Source organism: Perognathus longimembris, chromosome 17 (genome assembly GCF_023159225.1).
Source record: "Perognathus longimembris pacificus isolate PPM17 chromosome 17, ASM2315922v1, whole genome shotgun sequence".
NCBI classification, from domain to species: Eukaryota; Metazoa; Chordata; class Mammalia; order Rodentia; family Heteromyidae; genus Perognathus; species Perognathus longimembris.
Window position 1 is genome coordinate 10,014,583 of NC_063177.1, and position 19,356 is coordinate 10,033,938.

A 19,356-nucleotide genomic window follows, 5' to 3' on the forward strand; every position below is an offset into this window, starting at 1 on the left:
TATAAACAGCAAAAGCCAGAAGTGGTGCTGTGCCTCAAGTGGTAGGGTGCTAATCTTGAGTAAAAGAAGCTTGAGGACAGTGCCCAGGGCCTGAGCTCAAGCCCCAGGACTGGCAAAAAAGAAAAAAAAAAGAAATAAACCTCTTGAAATTATTTTAGGGACTGGTATCAATAGCTGATCCTATAATCCTGGCTACATGGAAGGCTGAGATCTGAAGATCATGGTTCAAGACCAGCCTAGGCAGACATAGCCACAAGACTTACCTCCAATTAACCAGTAAAAAGCTGAATATGGAAGTGTAGTTCAAGTGGTAGAGCACCAGTTGTGAGTAAAAAAGTCAAGTGAAAGTGTAAGATACAAAGAGTTCAAGCCCCAGTACTGGCACACATATACCAAAAAAAGTATTAGAAGGAGGGGAGGAAAATAAGGGAAAGTGATGGTTGGGAGATTTATTGGATTATTGTATATGCTGCATCATGAAATCCTGCATAGCAAAGCTAATGTATGCTACTAAAGAAAAGAAAAAAAGAAGACATTTCTTACTAACTGTAAACCTGTGAATTAACAGAAAAAGGCATATTAAATAATGGTCATCTAACTAAATAACATACATAGAAGTAAATGTACCAAGATATGAAGAGAAATCAAATCTGGGCCATGCAAATTTGGATAATTTTTATTCTCCCTAGGCTTTCTACTTGTTAAACATTCACACAGTAGTGGTACAAGGAGAGGTTTCATTGTGACATTTCTCAATCAAATATCATCCCCTTTATTATTCTCCTTACCCCTCCCCCTCTTAAAACAGGTTTCATTGTTCTATTTTCATACATTCAAACAAACCACTTCAACCTTAACCATCTTTATTCACTCTCTTGTTAGCTCAACCCCTTCCCTTGGTACCTACTTTCCCAGTAGTCTTTGCTTTTTTTTCCTGTCATTCAGCTTTTTTGGTGTATATTAATTGCAGTGAGGGATTTCACCATGGTATTTCTGACGTGCAGATATTGTGTTTTTCTATTGGTTTCTATTTCCCCACCCTTCAAACCTTTATTGATCAACAGCTTTCATTAGAATTCATTTTATCTTTTCTTTTCTTTTTTCTTTTATACCAGTACTGGAGCTTGAACTCAGGGCCTCTTGCTCTTAGTTGGCTTTGTTATTTATAGTTAGTGCTCTACTACTTGACATTCCTCCACTTCCAGCTTTTTTGCTATTTAATTGGAGGTGAACATTGCACATCTGTCTTCCCAGGCTAGCTCTGAAGCACAAATTTCAGATCTCTTCCTCTTGAGTAGCTAGGACTATAGGCATTAGCAACCAGTGCCCAGCTCATTGAGGGTTTTTTTTATACTATTGTCATCCATAGTTGCAATGCATTTCAAAATTATTCACCATCTTTCTTTTCCTCTCTCCTTTTCTCATCCTCCTAAATAATGCTATAGTTAAATATAGTTAAATCATGTTATAATATATAGGTATTCACATATGTTGGGGTTCAGCTTTGGCCTTGAGGGGGAAGGGCAATGGAGAGCGCTCCCGAGACGCCGCCCTTCCCCCAGCCCTGGGGGAATGCGGAAGCAGGCCACAATTCTCTGGGTCCAGAGCCAGAAGAACTGGCTTTGCAACCAGCCCCCCAACTTTCTCGCCAGCCCATGTGCCCCCCAGTCTCGCGGGCTTTCCCCCTGGGGTGGTGCTAAGCAAGTGACGTTAGCTCATGAGGGGGTCCTATGACAAGCTTGCCAGCCTATCGCCAGCTCTCTGATCGATCACCCCTTCTCTCGTGCCCCCTACTATATCAGCTGCTAGCCCCTCCCTTATTAAATCAGATTTGCTCTTGAAGCGTCTCTGAGATCCACATGCGCCTGGCTTTCTTCACGGGCAAGGAGGGAGGTAAAGCGATCTCATATGGCCGTGTGGACCTGAGGTCTTTCCTGAGCCCCCCACTCCACTCTGGCCTTACCTGCGGGTCGGGTGACCAGGGGAGAGGGTGAGAAAGGGAGCAATTGGAGTAGAGTAGAGCCTGACCCCCCACGCCAGGGGAGGTGACCCGTGCCAGGGGAGGCGACCCGAGCCAGGCACACATATATCTACATACCTTCATATGTAAGTGCACATATGCACATATCCATGAATATGCATGTCTCTTAAGTCTCACTTCCACCTGTAAGTGAAAACATATTTGACCTTTTGAACTTACCTTATCTTGCTCAATGTAACATTCTCCAATTCTATCCATTTTCCTGCAAATGACATGATTTCACTTTTTACAGTTTATAATATTTCATCTATTTCTCACATTTTCTCTCTTTATCTGATGTACACCTCAGCAGATTCCACCATTTGCCTATTGTGAACAGTGCTACAATAAACATAGGTACTTTGATGTACTGTCCTGCAGATAGATGCCCAACAGTGGCATGGTGGGTATCATAAGCAAATCTAGTTTTAGTTTTTTTGAGGATTCGCCATACTGAATTCCACAGTGATTGCACTAGATTACATTCCTACCCACAGTATATGATAGTTCCTTTATTCCTACACACTTGCTAGCATTTGTTGTTTGTCTTCTTTTTGTTGTTGTTGTTGTTGTTTTTGTTTGTTGTTGTTGTTGTTGTTGTTGTTGTTTTTGGCCAGTCCTGGCGCTTGGGCTCAGAACCTGAGCATTGTCCCTGGCTTCTTTGTGCTCAAGGCTACCATTCTGCCACTTGAGCCACAGCACCTCTTCTGGCCTTTTCTATATATGTGGTGCTGAGGACTTGAACCCAGGGCTTCATGTATATGAGGCAAGAGCTCTTACCATTAGCATTAAGCCATATCCCCAGACTTCTTTTTTTTTTTTTTTTTTTGCCAGTCCTGGGCCTTGGACTCAGGGCCTGAGCACTGTCCCTGGCTTCTTTTTGTTCAAGGCTAGCACTGCCACTTGAGCCACAGAGCCACTTCTGGCCATTTTCTGTATACGTGGTGCTGGGGAATCGAACCAAGGGCTTCATGTATTAGAGGCAAGTGCTCTTGCCACTAGGCCATATCCCCAGCCCCTGTCTTCTTTTATTTTTAATTTTTTTAAATTTTATTGTCAAGGTGAAGTACGGAGGGGTTATAGGTATATTTGTCTCCTTTTGCCTGTCTTTTTTTTTTGGGGGGGTGGGCAGGGGGTCAAGTCTGAGGTTTGAACTTTGGGCCTGGACATGACTTTCCTGCCTGGGCTGTCTTTGAACCATGATCCTCAGATCTCAGCCTCCTAAGTAGCTAGGATTACAAGTATGAGCCACTGGTGCCCAGCTTTGCCTGTCTTTTTTTCTAGAGTATGTTTTTGGCTTTTTCACTAAACATTAGTTGGCTATAGCTGTGTGAGGGATTTTGTTGTTGTTGTGTGGCTTGAACTCACAGCCTGGGTGCTGTCTCTGAGCTCTTTTGCTCAAGGCTAGTGCTCTACCACTTTGAGCCACAGCATCACATCCAATTTTCTGGTTGTTAATTGGAGATAAGAGTCTCATGAACTTTCCTGCCTGGGATGGAATTGAATCTCAATTCTCAGACCTCAGCCTCCTGAGTAGCTATGAATACAAGCATAAGCCACTACTGCCTAGCTCTAGAATCTTGAAGTCCATCATTCTGCTATTTATTTAAGAGCTGTCTAGATTTTTGAGGATTTTTTTTCATACCGATTTGAGATCTTGAACTCAACTCCTTCAGCCCTCACTAGAGTTTTTCAATCAGGGCTGTCACCCTACCATTTGAGCCACATTCCCACTTACATTTTGGGTCATATTTTTAATGTAGGCACTCATAGCGATACATTTCCTCTTTGGACTGCCTTTTCTGTCACCCCAAGGTTCTGGTAAATTGTGTTTTCATTTTCATTAGGTTTCAGGAACTTTTTATTCCTCCCTTATTTCTTCAGTGACCTACTTATCTGTCATTCAACAGAGAATGTTGCTCAATATTCATGTGTTTGAATGCTTTCACTAGTATATGCTGCTGTTGAGTACTAGTTTAATTTCATTATAATATGATAGAAGACAGAAAAGTATCTCTATTTTCTTGCCTCATACTTTCTTTTCTATAACTTGCTTTATGTCTTAGGACATGATTCATATTGGAAAACATTCTGTGAATGCTGAGAAGAATACATTTTGTGCTGCTACTGGTGAAATACTCTGTAGATGTCTGTCAAGTTTATAGTGTCATTAAGTTCTGAGGTTTGTGTTGGGTTTTTTTTTGTTTGTTTGTTTGGATGACCTATCTTTTAGTGAGAGTGGACTATTGAAAGGCTCTAACGTTATTGTGCTGGGGCTTGTTCGTGTTTGTTAGTCTGAAAGTGTTTGTTTAGTGAGCTTGAGTGTGTCCCTCTTCTGTGCATATATGTTAACCATTTTAGTTTCCTTTATCGATATTAAGTAACATACTTTGTCTCTTCTGACTAATGTTAACATGAAGTCCATTTTTATCTGATGTAAGTATGGCTACTTCTGCCTGCTTGTAGGATTCATTTCCTGGGAAGATTATTTTTCCATTCTTTCATCTTAAGCCTATATTTGTCTTTGTCAGTAAGATGTGTTTCTTGTAAGCATCAATGGTTGGGTCTTGTTTGTTGTTTTTTAAACCAAGTTGCCATTCTGCATATTTTGATTAGAGAATTAAGGTCATTAACATGCAGTGTTAATATTGAAAGGTATGTTTTATTTCCTGCCATTTTGTTGTTCTATAATACTTGGTTTTATTCTCCTGTTCCCACTTTGATCATCTGTTCATCTTTCTTGTATTTTCTGTTTGGGATTCTTCCATGGGTAAGATTTCTTTAAGCATCTTTGCAAGTATCTTTCATGACTAGTTTAGTAGTCATTTTTATCTTTTGTTTTATCTTTTTTTCATTTTATCTTTTGTTTATCATGAAAGGGTTGTATTTCTCCTGCAATTATGAAGGATAGTTTCACTGCATATACCAGTTCCATAGTCCTTCTTTGTTTTGCATTTGCTTTAATATTTAGCCTGTAATGCGACTGGGGTGTTTCTTCTCTGATTTTTCCTGTTTGGTGATCTGTGAGGCTCTGTCACATAGAGGACACTTTTGTTTCCTGAGGTTGGGGGAAGTTCTCTGTTATTAGTTTATTGATAGATTATCAATTCCTTAGATTGTGTTTCTTTTGCCTTCATTTATGCCCATAATTTATGGATTTGATCTTTAGGTTGAGTCTAAAAAGTCTTGTAAATTTTTATTTTTTGTGTACTTTTTATTTTATTTTATTTTTTTTTTTTGGCCAGTCCTGGGCCTTGGACTCAGGGCCTGAGCACTGTCCCTGGCTTCTTCCCGCTCAAGGCTAGCACTCTGCCACTTGAGCCACAGCGCCGCTTCTGGCCGTTTTCTGTATATGTGGTGCTGGGGAATCGAACCTAGGGCCTCGTGTATCCGAGGCAGGCACTCTTGCCACTAGGCTATATCCCCAGCCCTTTTTTGTGTACTTTTAATATTGTTGACTAATCTAATTCCTCTGCTTTATCTTCTACTCCTGAACCCCTATTTTCAACTTGTTCTACTAGGTAAGCTTTCAATTAAATGATTTTTGGGGGAGGAGGGAGGTTTGACTCTTGGAGCCTGGGTGCTGTTCCTGAGCTTTTTGCTCAAGGCTAGCACTCTCCCACTTGAGCTACATCTCCACTTCTAGATTTTTTTGATGGTTAATTGTAGATAAGAGTCTCACACCAGGCACCAATGGCTCACACCTTAATCCTAGCTAATCTCAGAAGACTGAAATCTGAGGATCATGATTCAAACTCAGCCCAGACAGGAAAGTCCGTGAAATTATTATCCCCAATTAACCACTAGAAAACTGGAAGTGGTGCTGTGGCTGAAGTGGTAGAGCACTAGCCTTGACCTGAAGAGCTCGGAGATAGTGCCTAGGCCCAGAGTTCAAGCCCCATGGCCAAAAATTAATAAATAAATAAATCTCATAGACTTTCTACCTGAGCTGACTTTGAGCCATGATCCTTGGAGCTCAACTTTCTTGTTTTTTGTCAGTCATGGGACTTGAACTCTGGACCTAGATGCTGTCCCTGAGCTCTCAAATCTCAGCCTTCTGAGAAGCCAGGACCCACCAGCTAGGTGCCACCAGCACCCAGTCACATTTTCTTTTTTCTTTAATTTTTCCCCAAGTGATGCACTGGAGTAGAGCAGATTGTTGGTCTTGTCCCCTGGTCTTCATGCTGGCAGCTCTGCATCCACACCCTTGCTTATGAGTGCCCCAGCACCAAGCCCCGGACTAGGCCTCTTCCCTCTCCATGCTCATACCCCTGCACAGGTCACTCCATGTGTGGCTTTAAGTCTCCAGCCTAGAGCTCCCTCCTAGGCCTCTGCTCATAATCATCCTGCTGCCTCTTAGCTAGCATCTCTAGTCAGATAGTCTGAGAGCCCAAACTTAACCTGTCTAAATAGACTCCAAAAATACCTGCTCCAAAATAACTTTTAAAATCACTACCCTGCTCCTCCTCAGCTGCTTGCTTCCAGGTGCTCAGGGCAAGCACTGTGCCATCACCTCACCACTTGTCTTACCTCACACCCAAGCTGTCAGGAAATCCTACTTCCCTGCTTCCAAAACACACACTAAATCCCACCACTTCTCCATACTTCCTCTGGAACTACCCTGGCAGTTCCAAGCCACAGCCCACTCTGGCCTGTATTACTGGAAAACCTCCTTGTTGCTTTCCATTTCTGTTTTTATCTCCTTTTTTAAAAATTGTATCTCAACACAGCAACCAGAATGAGGCCCTTAAAGGCCTTTAAATCATCCGGTGGATAATTACCAAACATCCCAGTTAATCAGTGACTTGATGTTTCAACTTTGGATCATCCCCTCCCACAGTGAATCCTGGCTGGCTCTACATCTTGCTTTTGCCAATAAAAGAAGGAAGAAGCAATGCTGTTCTTGTTCCTGGCTTGGGCCTAAAAGATTTTGCAACTTTCACATTGGTTTCTTAAGACCCTGATCTGAGACCACCATGAAGGAAGTCTGTATATCCAGTAAAAGGCATAAAAAGTCATGTGAAGAAGTAGCAATGGAACAAGAGGTGTGGCTCAAGTGATAACACTCCAGTCTTGAGCAGAATAAGCCAAGAAAATGTGTAAGGCCCTGAATTTAAGCTCTTACTACAGGCACACACAGAAAGAAAGAAAGAAAGAAAGAAAGAAAGAAAGAAAGAAAGAAAGAAAGAAAGAAAGAAAGAAAGAAAGAAAGAAAGAAAGAAAGAAAGAAAGAAAGAAAAAAAGAAAGAAAGAAAGAAAGAAAGGAAGGAAGGAAGGAAGGAAGGAAGGAAAAAAGAAAGAGAAAGAGAGAGAGGAAGGGAGGAAGGGAGGAAGAAAGAGAGGAAGGGAGGAAGAAAGAGAAAGAAAGAAAGAGGAAGAGAAAGAAGGAAAGAAAGAAAGAAAGAGAGAGGGAGGGAGGAGGGAGGGAGGAAGAGAAAGAAAGAATAAGAGAAGGAATGGGGAGATGGGGAGGGAAATGAAGGAGAGAGAAGGAAAGGAGAAGGAAGGGAAGGAGTAGGGGAGATGAAGGGAGGGGAAGAGTAGAAGTGAGGAGAGGGGGGAGGGGAGGAGAGAGGAGAGGAGGAGATGAGGAAAGGAGAGAAGAGGAGAAGAGAAGAGAGGAGAGGAGAGGAATCTAAGAAGAATCAAGAAGCAAGGAGCCCTGGTCAGATATAAGGGAAGCCAGGACACCCATGCCAAGCCAGGTCAAGCAGGCACATGAGTGAACACAGGTGAATCTACCAGCCAAGCCACACCGTTATCAGAATAATAATTGGTTGTCTTAAGCCAAGAACTTTTGGAGTGATTTGTTATGTGCCAATAAATATGCCATACAAACCACAAATCAGAGCATTTCACTTCTGTGTAGGACACCATTCATGATCCCAGTCTGACTCACATCTGAAGCCACAGTCATTGCATGTACCAGCTCAACTACACAATCTCCACCATAGCATCTCCACCACGGCTCCCTGTCTCTCCCAGCCCAGACACATTTCCTGCCTCCCTCAAGCCTCTCTCTCTCTCTCTCTCTCTCTCTCTCTCTCTCTCTCTCTCTCTCTCTCTCTCTTCCTGTGCCTGCCATTCCTCCACTTGACCCTGACATTCTCCTGATTCTCCCACATCTGAGTCTGGTTACTATTAATATGTCACTATCCTACGAGGCCTCCTCTGGCTCTTGCACAGCACCCTCCTTGTCCTTTTCTTGCTCAGATACTCTCCAGAGAACCTATTCTCATCTAATAGATGAGTATGCAACATGTTTATGTCCTTCAACACACATTTTTGTCCTGTACTGGCCAGTGTTGTTCCTCCAGGGCCTGGATCAGTGTTGGACATGTGCGTGGAAAATATTTAATAGGGGTAAAGAGCCTGGCTGTAATACTGGCCAAGACCTGCCACCCTGCCACCTGACCACAGCCTCCACTCTTTTCCTTGAAGCCTAGAACAGATACACTCCCTCAGCCAAGGAGACAGAGGGGTCTGAAGGTAAGCTCCAAGGGCTATCACCTGTGAAGCCAGGGAGTGGTGGGAACTGCTGGCCCACACCTTGAGGGCTTTCTATACACATGTGTGGAGATGCTTTTTCCTTTCTTTTTTTTTTTTTTTTTTTTTTTTTGTCATGGGGCCTGAACTCAGGGCCTGGCTGCTGTCCCTGAACTCTTTTTGCTTAAGGTTAGCACTCTATCACTTTGAGCCACAGCACCACTTCTGGCTTTCTGGTGATTAATTGGAGATAAGAGTCTCATGCACTTTCCTACTCAGGCTGGCTTTGAACCATGATCCTCAGCTCTCAGCCTCTTGAGTAGCTAGAGTTACAGGTGTGAGTCCCCAGCCCCAGCTACATGTGGACACTCCTTCCTGCAAAGTCAGATCTCAGCAGGACCCAGCACAATGGAAAGGATGGCCCGGGACAGTGTGGCTAGCTTCCCAAGGCAATCACAGAAGCACTTCCAGTCCTACCTACTCTTTCAGATCTCTGATCCTCCAATCAAAACATAGAGTCCATTTCCTCACCCTGCTAGCCTGAACAGGAACTTCTGACTGGAGCAAGGAATGGAATGAAGAGAAACATCACCCTCGGCCAACGTACCTTCAAGGTAACTTTCCAAGGCAAGACACTTGGTACCATCTGACCACCATGTTGTGAGAAAGCCCAGGCTCCATTAAGAGGCCATGGGCAGGTACTCTAGCCAATTAATTCACATTAACTGTCCCAGTCTTCCATGTTCCAGCGCCCTGCCCCTAGCCTACCAGCTAACCTCAAGTGAAATAAAGTTGTCACCACCTCCTATACCTCTAGTTCAAGCCTGGTTCAAACTGAAAATCTGTGAGCAAAACAAGTAAGTTTCTTTGCTTTGAGGCACCAAATTTTGTTCTACCACCAAGGACTAGAAAAGGCTTGAAAGTTCTCTTCTATGTGGGACACCTTCCATAGAGGAGATTGTAGCCTGTCATTTTATTGCTGAGCATATTGAGGCTCAGCAAAGTCACTATCTTGCCCTAGGTCACACATCTGGTAAGTAAAGAAGCAGGAATGACATTCAGGTCTCACAGACTCCTCAACATGATTCTGTCCATGACTGTGTCACCCTGAACACCCTCCCAGCCCACTGGAAGGGGACTGCTGACATTTAGCTACATCCTCCAGCCACCAGGTGGAGAATGGAAGCCTCTGCCCTGGGTCTGGTCCCTCCTCTGAGCTCAACCCCTTCTCCTCTGAAGGGCAGCTGCTCCAGGAAAAAGGCCAAGAAAGAGTGTGAGCCAAGGCCTGCTGTGGCTGTGTCTGGATCCTAATTCACAACCAGGATGTCCACCTCCTTGGCCAAGAGGACTATTAAGATGGGCGAGACAGGCCCTCCATACCTGCCAGTGTCACGGGGCTGGGGCATTCCCAGGGAAGCCCCTAGAATAGACGTTAGATACTCCAGAAAACTTTGTTTCTATGAAACGTCACTGCACAATCTGGTCTCCATTCCAGGAAATTTGGGAGTAGACACACTGAATTGCCAAACCCATCCTTCCCAGACAATACAGTATGAGCATTAAAAAAGTAGAAGAAAAGCTGTATTCAGCCACAGATGCACAGCTTACATGTCTCCCATGCAACCATGTACATCCCTGATGCACAGATCTGCATACGAGCAGCACACATGGACACACGCATATACATCATGTACATATGTGTGCACAGATGAACATGGCTCTCCATTATACCTACCACACCTTTAGCACAAATCTAGGGTATGGTTTGTGTGCACACAAGGGCACACACATTCTTCTACTTGTGGACCCGAATGCATGCACACTCCAGCATACACTCCCCCTCCCCACGGTCTCCAAGCCTGTCTCACTGGGATGAACTCACGTAGTACACAAAAGACTTTGGTTCCTACCATCTGAGAGTGTGGCTGGCTTTGTGGATGGGTAGATGAGTCCAAGATGCTAATGGGACTCTTCCTATGTTGAAGTCCAACAGAAGCCAATTCTTCAGTCACTGGGACCCTTTTCTAATGCTGACCTCCTAGCCCTGCCAAGTCTACTGCCATTATCAAGGTAGCACCCAACATGGTCCCACACACTCAAGTGTTAGGAGTGAGGCCTCCATCCCTAAGCTTCCTTCTCCTTCCTGTCTACCAACACTTCCATTTAGATGATGACTTCCCACATAAATTCAGAAAGTACAAAAACCACACTGTTGACTTTTCCCAAGCACATTGCACCAGCTTGTGTTACTGTCTCATGTAGTTAGTGTGCTCATTCTCTCTCTCTCTCTCTCTCTCTCTCTCTTCTCCCTCTCACCTTAAGCCAAATCCCAACTCTTTTTTTTTCAGTTCGTTTTGATAAATATTATTTTATATGATGAGAAGCACAGAGGCATTGTGCCTTTGTGTTTCTCCCCTAAGAGTATCTTCCCTTGGTCTTACTGTGTGTGAACATCTAGAGTCCTGTATGATTATGGTGTCCTGGTGTAGTTTAGATCTAACTTCCACATATGAGAGAAAACATGCGCCATTTGTCTCTCTGAGCTTGGCTTACTTCACTTAACATGATTTGTTCTAGCTCCATCCATTTCCAGGACTCAACTCTTAACTCTCTGATACCTCATCAAAACCATCAGGAAATTCTAGTAACTTCACCTTCAAAATCTATCTATAATCCAACCACTTATCATCACCTCTGTGGCAACTCTGGTTCTAGCACCATCTACTCTCACCCATTACAGTAACAGCCTCCTGACTCCTCTCTGCTTCTGTCCTTTCACCCTGCCCCTCTGCTACCCTCAACAGAGTAGCCAGTCTGATACTCTGAAATATAGACAGAGTGGAAAAAACATAGACAAAATCAAGTTCTTTGAAAACATTAACAAAATTAACATTAAGTATGGCATTGCCCACATATAATTCCAGAACTCAGAGAGTAGAGGTAGAAGAATCATGAATCTTAAGCTACCTCTTCTACATGGCAAGACCCAGTCTTAGCCAGGTGCTAGTGGCTCACACCTATAATCCTAGCTACTCAGGAGGCTGAGATCTGAGGATCGCTGTTCAAAGCCAGCCCGGGCACGAAAGTTTGTGAGATTCTTATCTCCATTTAACCACCAGAAAACCAGAAGTAGCACTGTGGCTCAAGTGGTAGAGTGCTAGCCTTGAGCTGAAGAGCTCAGGGACAGTGCCTAGGCCCAGAATTCAAGCCCCATGACTGACTCCCCACCCCCCAAAAACAACAAGACCCAGTCTTGCCAAAATAAAGAAAGGGAGTGAAGTAGGGGTGTTAGGGTCAGCTGTGCCTTTAAGAGGCCACAGCTGGCTTTGGCCCATCCCCTCTCCTTCCACCTTTAACAGGAAGAGAAGCCCCAGCCCCTTGGGCTGAGCATGAATGCAATGGGGGGGCGGGGGATCCCAGGAACCAGTCCTTGGGGGGCTGGGCCTCCGCCCACAAAGGAAGTCTCCTGACATCACTTGACGGACAGCCCTCGTGGCCAATCTGTATTCCCTCTCTTCTGCCCACCCTTCGGGGTATATCTGTGGCTCCTCATTTGAATAAATTAGAAGCCCTAGAGGTTTTCTACAGGGACCCACGCATCCGTGTCTTCCTTGGTGGGTTTGGGGCACCCTGGGACCACACGCTACCAAGGGCTACCTGTGGCCCTCCCAGGACCACCCAGGAAGGGGTGGACAAGCCCCTTCCCCCACCCCAAGCGGAGGGGAAGTAGAGAGAGCCCAACATAGGGGGAAAAATAAAAGACTGGAAAATTTAGTAAACCTTTGTTATACTGACAGAAAAGAAGATTAAATTACTAAAATCAGGAATGAGTGAAGGAACATTATTACCAACCTCATAGAAATCAAAATACAGTAGGCCCTGTATAAGGAACTATTCTAAATAGCTATATGCCAAGAAACTAGATTAAATTAGGTATACAAATTCCTAGAAAGATGCAAACTACTGAAATTACTCAAGAAGCAGGAAAATCTGAATTGACCTATAATAAGTAAATATTGAGTAAGTAATTAAAAACCTCTCCAGAACCAGAAACCAGATAGTAGTCCAGAACCAGATAGTAAATTCTACAAAATGTTTAAAGATGAATTAACACAAATTTCATCAATGGTTACAAAAATAGGAAAGGAAGAAATTTTGTCATCTCATTTTCTGAAGCCATTACCCCAATACCAAAACCAGACAAAGAAATCACAAGAAAATAAATGTAAATATATGTACATATATATGTCTCCCTTAATATACCCAATAACCCTTTATGAGTATGGATGTAAAAATCCTCAGCCAAAGCTGGGCACTGGTGGCTATTAATCCTAGCTACTCAGGAGGCTGAAACCTGGGGGAATCAAAGTTCAAAACCAGCTCAGGCTGAACAGTCTGTGAGACTGTCTCCAAAATAATCAGAAAAGTGACAAACTGGAAGCATGGTTCAAATAGTAGAGTGACAGCTGTGAGTCAGAAATCTGAGGGAATGTGCAAGGCCCTAAGTTCAAGCTCCAGTACTAGAAAAAAATCCTCAGCAAAATACTACCAAGCCAGCCCAAGTGCTAGTGGCTCACACCTGTAACCCTAGCCACTCAGGAGGCTGAGATCTAAGGATCACAGTTTGAAGCCAGCCCAGGCAGGAAAGTCTATGAAACCCTTATGTCCAGTTAGCCAGCAGGAAGCCAGAAATAGAGAAAAGTAGAGTGGGAAAGGGAAATAGAGAATGGGTGTTGGAAATAGAGGGATGCAGATTTTTTTCTTTTTTTTTGGGCGGGGGGGGCAGGTGCCAGTCCTGGGGCTTGATCTCAGGGCCTAGGTATTGCCTCTGAGCTTTTGTGTTCAACTCCAGTGCTCTCCCAATCGAGCCACAGCGCCACTTCCAGTTTTCTGGTAGTTAATTGGAGATAAGAGTGTAAGGACTTTCTTGCCTGGGCTGACTTTGAACCATGATTCTCAGATTTTGTCCTCCTGAATAGCTAGGATTAGAGAGGTGAGCCACCAGCACCCAGCTTGAGCTGTAGTTTTATATAGAGTAGCCAGAGGGCTTACAAAGAAGTCATTATTATTATTATATAATTTAAATATATTTTATATTTTAAATATATTTATATTTTAAATGTAATTTAAAATATATTTTATACAATATAATTATTATATATAATAATAATTGGCTGGGAATGTGTCCTAGTGGTAGGGTGCTTGTCTAGCATGCATGAAGCCCTGGGTTTGATTCCTCAGCACCACATACATAGAAAAAACTAGAAGTGGCGCAGTGGCTCAAGTGGTGGAGTGCTAGGAGCAAAAAGAAGCCAGGGACAGTGCTCAGGCCCTGTTCAAGCCCCAGGACTGGCAAAAAAATAATATTTCTAATTATTATTATCTTTGTGGTACTGAGGACTGAACCCAGGGCCTGCTGTATTGTATGCATAGATCTACTATTAAGCTACATCCTCAGTTCCAGAAAGTGGTGATTTAGTGAGGAAGTAAAGAAGTAAATTATGTGGGTGTCTGTGGGAATGATGCTCTAGGAAGAGGAACAGCAAGTATACAGCAAGTGTACAGGGTTGGGAGTGCATGGAAGGCTGGAGGAATGGCTACAAGGACACTGTGGTGAGTATGGAGAGAGAGTAGAGAGTAAGAGAAGGGAGCAGAGGATGGTAGGGGCCAGAGGGCATGGTACCTGTGACCGTAACTGAGGACTTTAATTGAGCAGGCCTGCAGTGGGAAAGAGGCAGTGAGACTGTCATGGTGCCTCATAAGGACTTTGACAGATGGAATGCAGAGCAGATCCTATTTTCACAAGCACCCAGGAGCCACACAATACTTTTGTTTTTGTGGGTTTTTTGTTTTTTCTTTGCCATTCCTGGGGCCTGAACTCAGGGCCTGAGTACTGTACCTGTATTTTTTTTTTTTTTGCTCCAGTCTAGCACTCTACCACTTGAGCCACTTCCAGCTTTTTTCTATATATGGGATGCTGAGGAATTGAACCCAGGGCTTCAGGTATACAAGGCAAGCACTTTACCACTAGGCCATATTTCCAACCCCCGTGCAATGCTTTTGAGCAGGAAAGTCTATGGTGTCAGAAAGCTCCCTCTGGTTCTGTGCAAGGGCTGATTGCAGCAGTGCGCGGTGAGAAATGCAAGAAGACAACTTCAGGGCTGTCCTGGAGAAAGTGGACCAGGCATAAGCCAGCAGGATGGAGGGGAGGGCAGGCAGGACAGAGGGGAAGGCGGGCAGGCAGGAGAGGCATAACTGGGAGAGGGTAAGGGGCTTATGAGTGACACCTGCTAAGGGCCCACACCCACATACACAGCACAGCCACAGTGGGGAGCTCTGGAATCCAGGCCTGCAGCACACAGCCAGCTGCAGTGAGGTCCTCAGAGCCATATAGATTCTAGTGCTGGAGAATGGCTGTCTCCTGGCCCCGCCCACCTTTCTGCCCCTCAGCCTCTCCCCTTCCCTCCGACAGGCTAGAAGTCTCTCCAGCTGGCTTTGCTGGCCAAGACACAATGTCATTTCTAGATGAGACATGCAGCTCTGGAGATGTGCCAGGAGACAGGGTGGGAGACAGCTGTGTCCCCAAAAAAACAGCCAAGAAGCAGCCAAGCAAGACAGCAGCAGAAGCAGAGCTGGCAGAGGGGCTGCCACCCCACTGGTGACGCAGGGGCAGGCCTTGACAGCTTCTACCCGCCAGGGTCTCAAGCTCCCTGCAGAGTCAGGCCTGCTGGTACCACCAGCCCCCACCAGCCAGAGGGAAAGATCTCTGTCCCCACACCATACCACACCACACCACACCCATCAGCATCAGACCCGTGTCAGTGCTCAGTGGGTCAGGGCTCTGCTTCTCCCTGTGGGGCAACAAGGACACAGACTGAGCCTCTGTGGACCTGAGTGGGAGTTTTGTCTGTCCTGTTATTTATCTGTGGCCTCAAGTCTCTAGGCCTCAAGTTTGCTGTCTGTGAAGTGAAATAAGAGAAAAATTTTCATAGCAGTGTCAAGCAGACTAAATAATAGCACCCATAGAAGGAAATGATGGCCTCCTCCAGTCTCTTGGGAAGTTAGCCGAAGCTCCAGGCTGGACAATAAGTGATCAGCACCCATTTAAGAAAGGTTCCAAGCTGGGCACTGGTGGCTCATGCCTGTCATCCTGACTACTGAGGAGGCTGATATCTAAGGATCATGATTCATAGTCAGCCTGGGCAGAAAAGTCTATGAGACTCTTTTTGTTTTGTTTTGTTTTCGCTAGTCCTGGGGCTTGAACTCAGGGACTGAGCACTGTCCCTGGCTTCTTTTTGCTCAAGGCTAGCATTCTACCACTTGAGCCACAGCTCCACTTCCAGCTTTTTCTATATATGTGGTGCTGAGGAATCAAACCCAGGGCTTCATGTATACAAGGTAAGCACTTTATACCACTAGGCCATATTCCTAGCCCCTCTATGAGACTTATATCCAATTAACCAGCAAAGAGCAGGATGTGGAGGTGTGGTTCAAGTGGTAGAGGGCCATCCTGGAGGGAAAAAAAACTAATGGAGAGCACAATGTCCCTGAGTTCAAATCCAAGTACTGGCACACACACAAAAAATCCCCACCAAGGTAATTCTTAACAGTGGGCCATTTCCAGTTGTCCTTCCCCCCAGCATAGCTCTTCAAGGGTCAGAGTCTTAAAGAAGGGGTGGCACTGGGAACAAGGGACAGAAGATGGCACAAACAGCATACAAGTGAGCCGCAGCTGTCACTCTTCTCAGGGAAATTGTCAACCTGTGTAGCAGTTTTGGAGGCAGAGCCAACACTGGAATTCAAAAGAGAGGAGTCCGAAGACCAGTGTATGAATGAGAAACACATCAAACTATTACAGAACCAAAAATGGCATCGTCAACTTGCTGACCAGTCCAGCTTCTGGGTGAATGTGGCATTCGTGTGCAAGGTTTCATGTCCATAGAGGTGGAGATCACCAAACCCAGCAACCATGCCCATGGTCACAGAACTGAGCAAGGGCAGGAAGTTCCAGCCACCTGGATGGAGCTAGGCTGGGACTACTTTCCCCAAAGTCATTGCACCTTCCTGTCTGGGGGTGGGGGCAATAGGCAGGGCTGAGCTTCAGTGAGCCAGAGTGCTGCTGCACACAGAAACTGGGCCTTGCCCTTGGGGACTCCCCATCTGTGCCCAACAAATCCCACAGCCCCAAATACCCCAGCACCAGATGAGGCCCAAACATTTGCCCTGCCCAGATGGGAATGGTAAATTCCACCCGAGGATGGAGGCCTGGGAGGGTGGGGAGGCTTTGGAAGGAAGTGGCCTTTGGGGAGGGTTTTCAGAAAGAAAAGAGATCAGGTGCACTAAAGAGAAGGGGCTGAGTGCCCTTATTCTGAGATGTCTGAGGGGGGAGCTGAGAATTGAAGTGAGGACTGTGAGAGAGATCTGGAAAATCTCCTGTTATTACAATTAGTGCCCTTCCAGTGGTGGCTCTGGCCAGCCTAGCCTTGCATTTCCCTGTCATTAACCAGCAAAGAACCCTCTCTGCCCCCTGGACTTACATACGCCCTGAGGACAGATGAGTCCCCACCCACTTGCCATCTCACATCAAAGCACTGACCAGAAGCTCAGAGGACTCACTTCAGAGCCACAGAGGTTAGGGTCAATGTCCAGATTCACTCCTTCCTTGCTGTGCAGCTTATGTCCAGCTGGTGCTGATTCAATCTGTGAAACGGCTGCCTCGCAGGAGGGAACTGAACCCACCAGGACCCTCACCCCTCCACAGGGGCCCTCACTTACATAAGAGGCTGGAAGTGTGGTCGGGGCCAGGACCAGAGCCAAGTAGAGACAGGGGCCTGTGGCGAGCAGGCTGGAGGCACAGACCAGAGGTCCAGCTCTAGGGCTCACTTTCTTGTACCTTCTGGAAGCCTCTGCACCCAGAATGACTCCAATGATGCCAGTCACAACAGTAAGTACCCCAAAAATCAGGCTGGTGGAGAAGAACAGAGAGGTCTATGTCAGCTGTGCATCAGCTCTGCCTGGTCTCAAAAACTGGCCAGGAGTTTGGTGTGGTTCCTCTGAAGAAGGTAGCTGTGCCCCTCCCTTCAGATGATACTCCTGGGGTTTCAGGACCCTGGTCAGAGGCCCAGGGACACCTGCCAGCCCTGAGGCCCTTACCTGCCTGGCCCCGGACACAATACTGGCCTTGTGTCTGGTCCACACTGCCCAGGAGACCCAGTTCCCAGCCTTCCTCACCTCCAGTGACCTTATTCACCCTCTCATCATCCAAAATTGCTCATTCAAGAAATCAGAATTCCGGGCTGGGGATATAGCCTAGTGGCAAGAGTGCCTGCCTCGGATACACAAGGCCCTAGGTTCGATTCCCCAGCACCACATATACAGAAAACGGCCAGAAGCCGCGCTGTGGCTCAAGTGGCAGAGTGCTAGCCTTGAGCGGGAAGAAGCCAGGGACAGTGCTCAGGCCCTGAGTCCAAGACCCAGGACTGGCCAAAAAAAGAAATCAGAATTCCATGGGCTGGGAATATGGCCTAGTGGCAAGAGTGCTTGCCTCGTATACATGAAGCTCTGGGTTCGATTCCCCAGCACCACATATATAGAAAATGGCCAGAAGTGGTGCGGTGGCTCAAGTGGCAGAGTGCTAGCCTTGAGCAAAAAGAAGCCAGGGACAGTGCTCAGGCCCTGAGTTCAAGCCCCAAGACTGGCCAAAAAAAAAAAAAAAAAAGAAAGAAATCAGAATTCCAAACCAGGCCCCAGTCCCTGCAATCCTAACCTGTGATCTCAAGATCAGAGGGTCATGACTCAAGGCCAGTCCAGGTAGAAAAGTCTTGAGACTCCATCTCCAATTAACTAGCAAAAAGATAAATAGCTCTGTACGTGGCCTTTACAATAACAATTTTTAATTAACCATAGCAATAAATTCTGAATCTTAATCTTAAAAAGCTAAATGGCTCAGGTGATTACCAGCCATGAGCAAGCAAGCTGAACAAAAGCACAAGACTCTGAGTTCAAGCCCTAGTACTGGTAAAGAAGGAAGAAGAGAAGGATGAAGAGGAGAAAGATAAGAAGGAGAAAAGGGAGGAAGAACAGGAGGAGGCTCAAAGGAGGAGGAGGAGGATTCTGGGCCAGGTAAGGAGGTTAACATCTGTAATTTCAGCTACCCAGGAGATGATGGTAAGCGTAACAGTTTAAGGCCAGCTGAGGCAGCAAGACCCCATCTCAACAAACAAGCTTGGTATGATGGCATGTAGATGGCATACCAGCTATGTGGAAGGTATAGGTAGGGTAAGGCCCTACTTGAAAAATAGCTAAAGCAAGCCAGCCAACATTGGCTCACACCTGCAATCCTAGCTACTCAGCAGGCTGAAATCTGAGGATCATGGTTCAAAGCCATCCTGGACAAGAAAGGCTGTGAGACTCTTATCTCTAATTAGCCACCAGAAAACTAGAAGTGGTGCTATGGCTCCAAGTGGTAGAGCACTGGCCTTGAGCAAAAAGAGCTCAGAGATGCCACCCAGGCCTCAAGTATAATCCCCATGACCAAAATAATAATAATAATGGCTAAAGCAGAAGGGAGCTAGGATTGTGGCTCATGTTGTAGAGCGCCTGCCTAGCAAGTAAGTAGTCCTAATTCCAGTGCCCCAGCTCTCTAGCCTCTCTTCTCTCCCTCCCACTCACATTGGGACGGAGCATGAGGATGCTCCGTCAGGATGCCTACGGCATCCCAGCATCCACTTCCATTCCTGCAGTCTCTGTCTGAACCGCTCTTTGGCAGCCTCCAGCTGGCACTGACCTCATTCCTGCTCCCATCTGCTCCTGGGCCCACTTCAGCCTACTGGCTCCCCCTTGTGCATCCT

At 45.7% G+C, this 19,356-nt stretch overlaps 1 protein-coding gene across 1 annotated transcript in view; it reads right to left on the reverse strand.

Moving 5' to 3' along the window:
* The window catches only part of Spns3 (sphingolipid transporter 3 (putative)), a 56,778-nt gene that overhangs the window by 18,044 nt on the left and 19,378 nt on the right, over nucleotides 1–19,356 (reverse strand). The window contains 1 exon segment of the mRNA XM_048366042.1: nucleotides 17,282–17,471. Within this exon segment, the coding sequence (XP_048221999.1) occupies nucleotides 17,282–17,471 (190 nt within the window).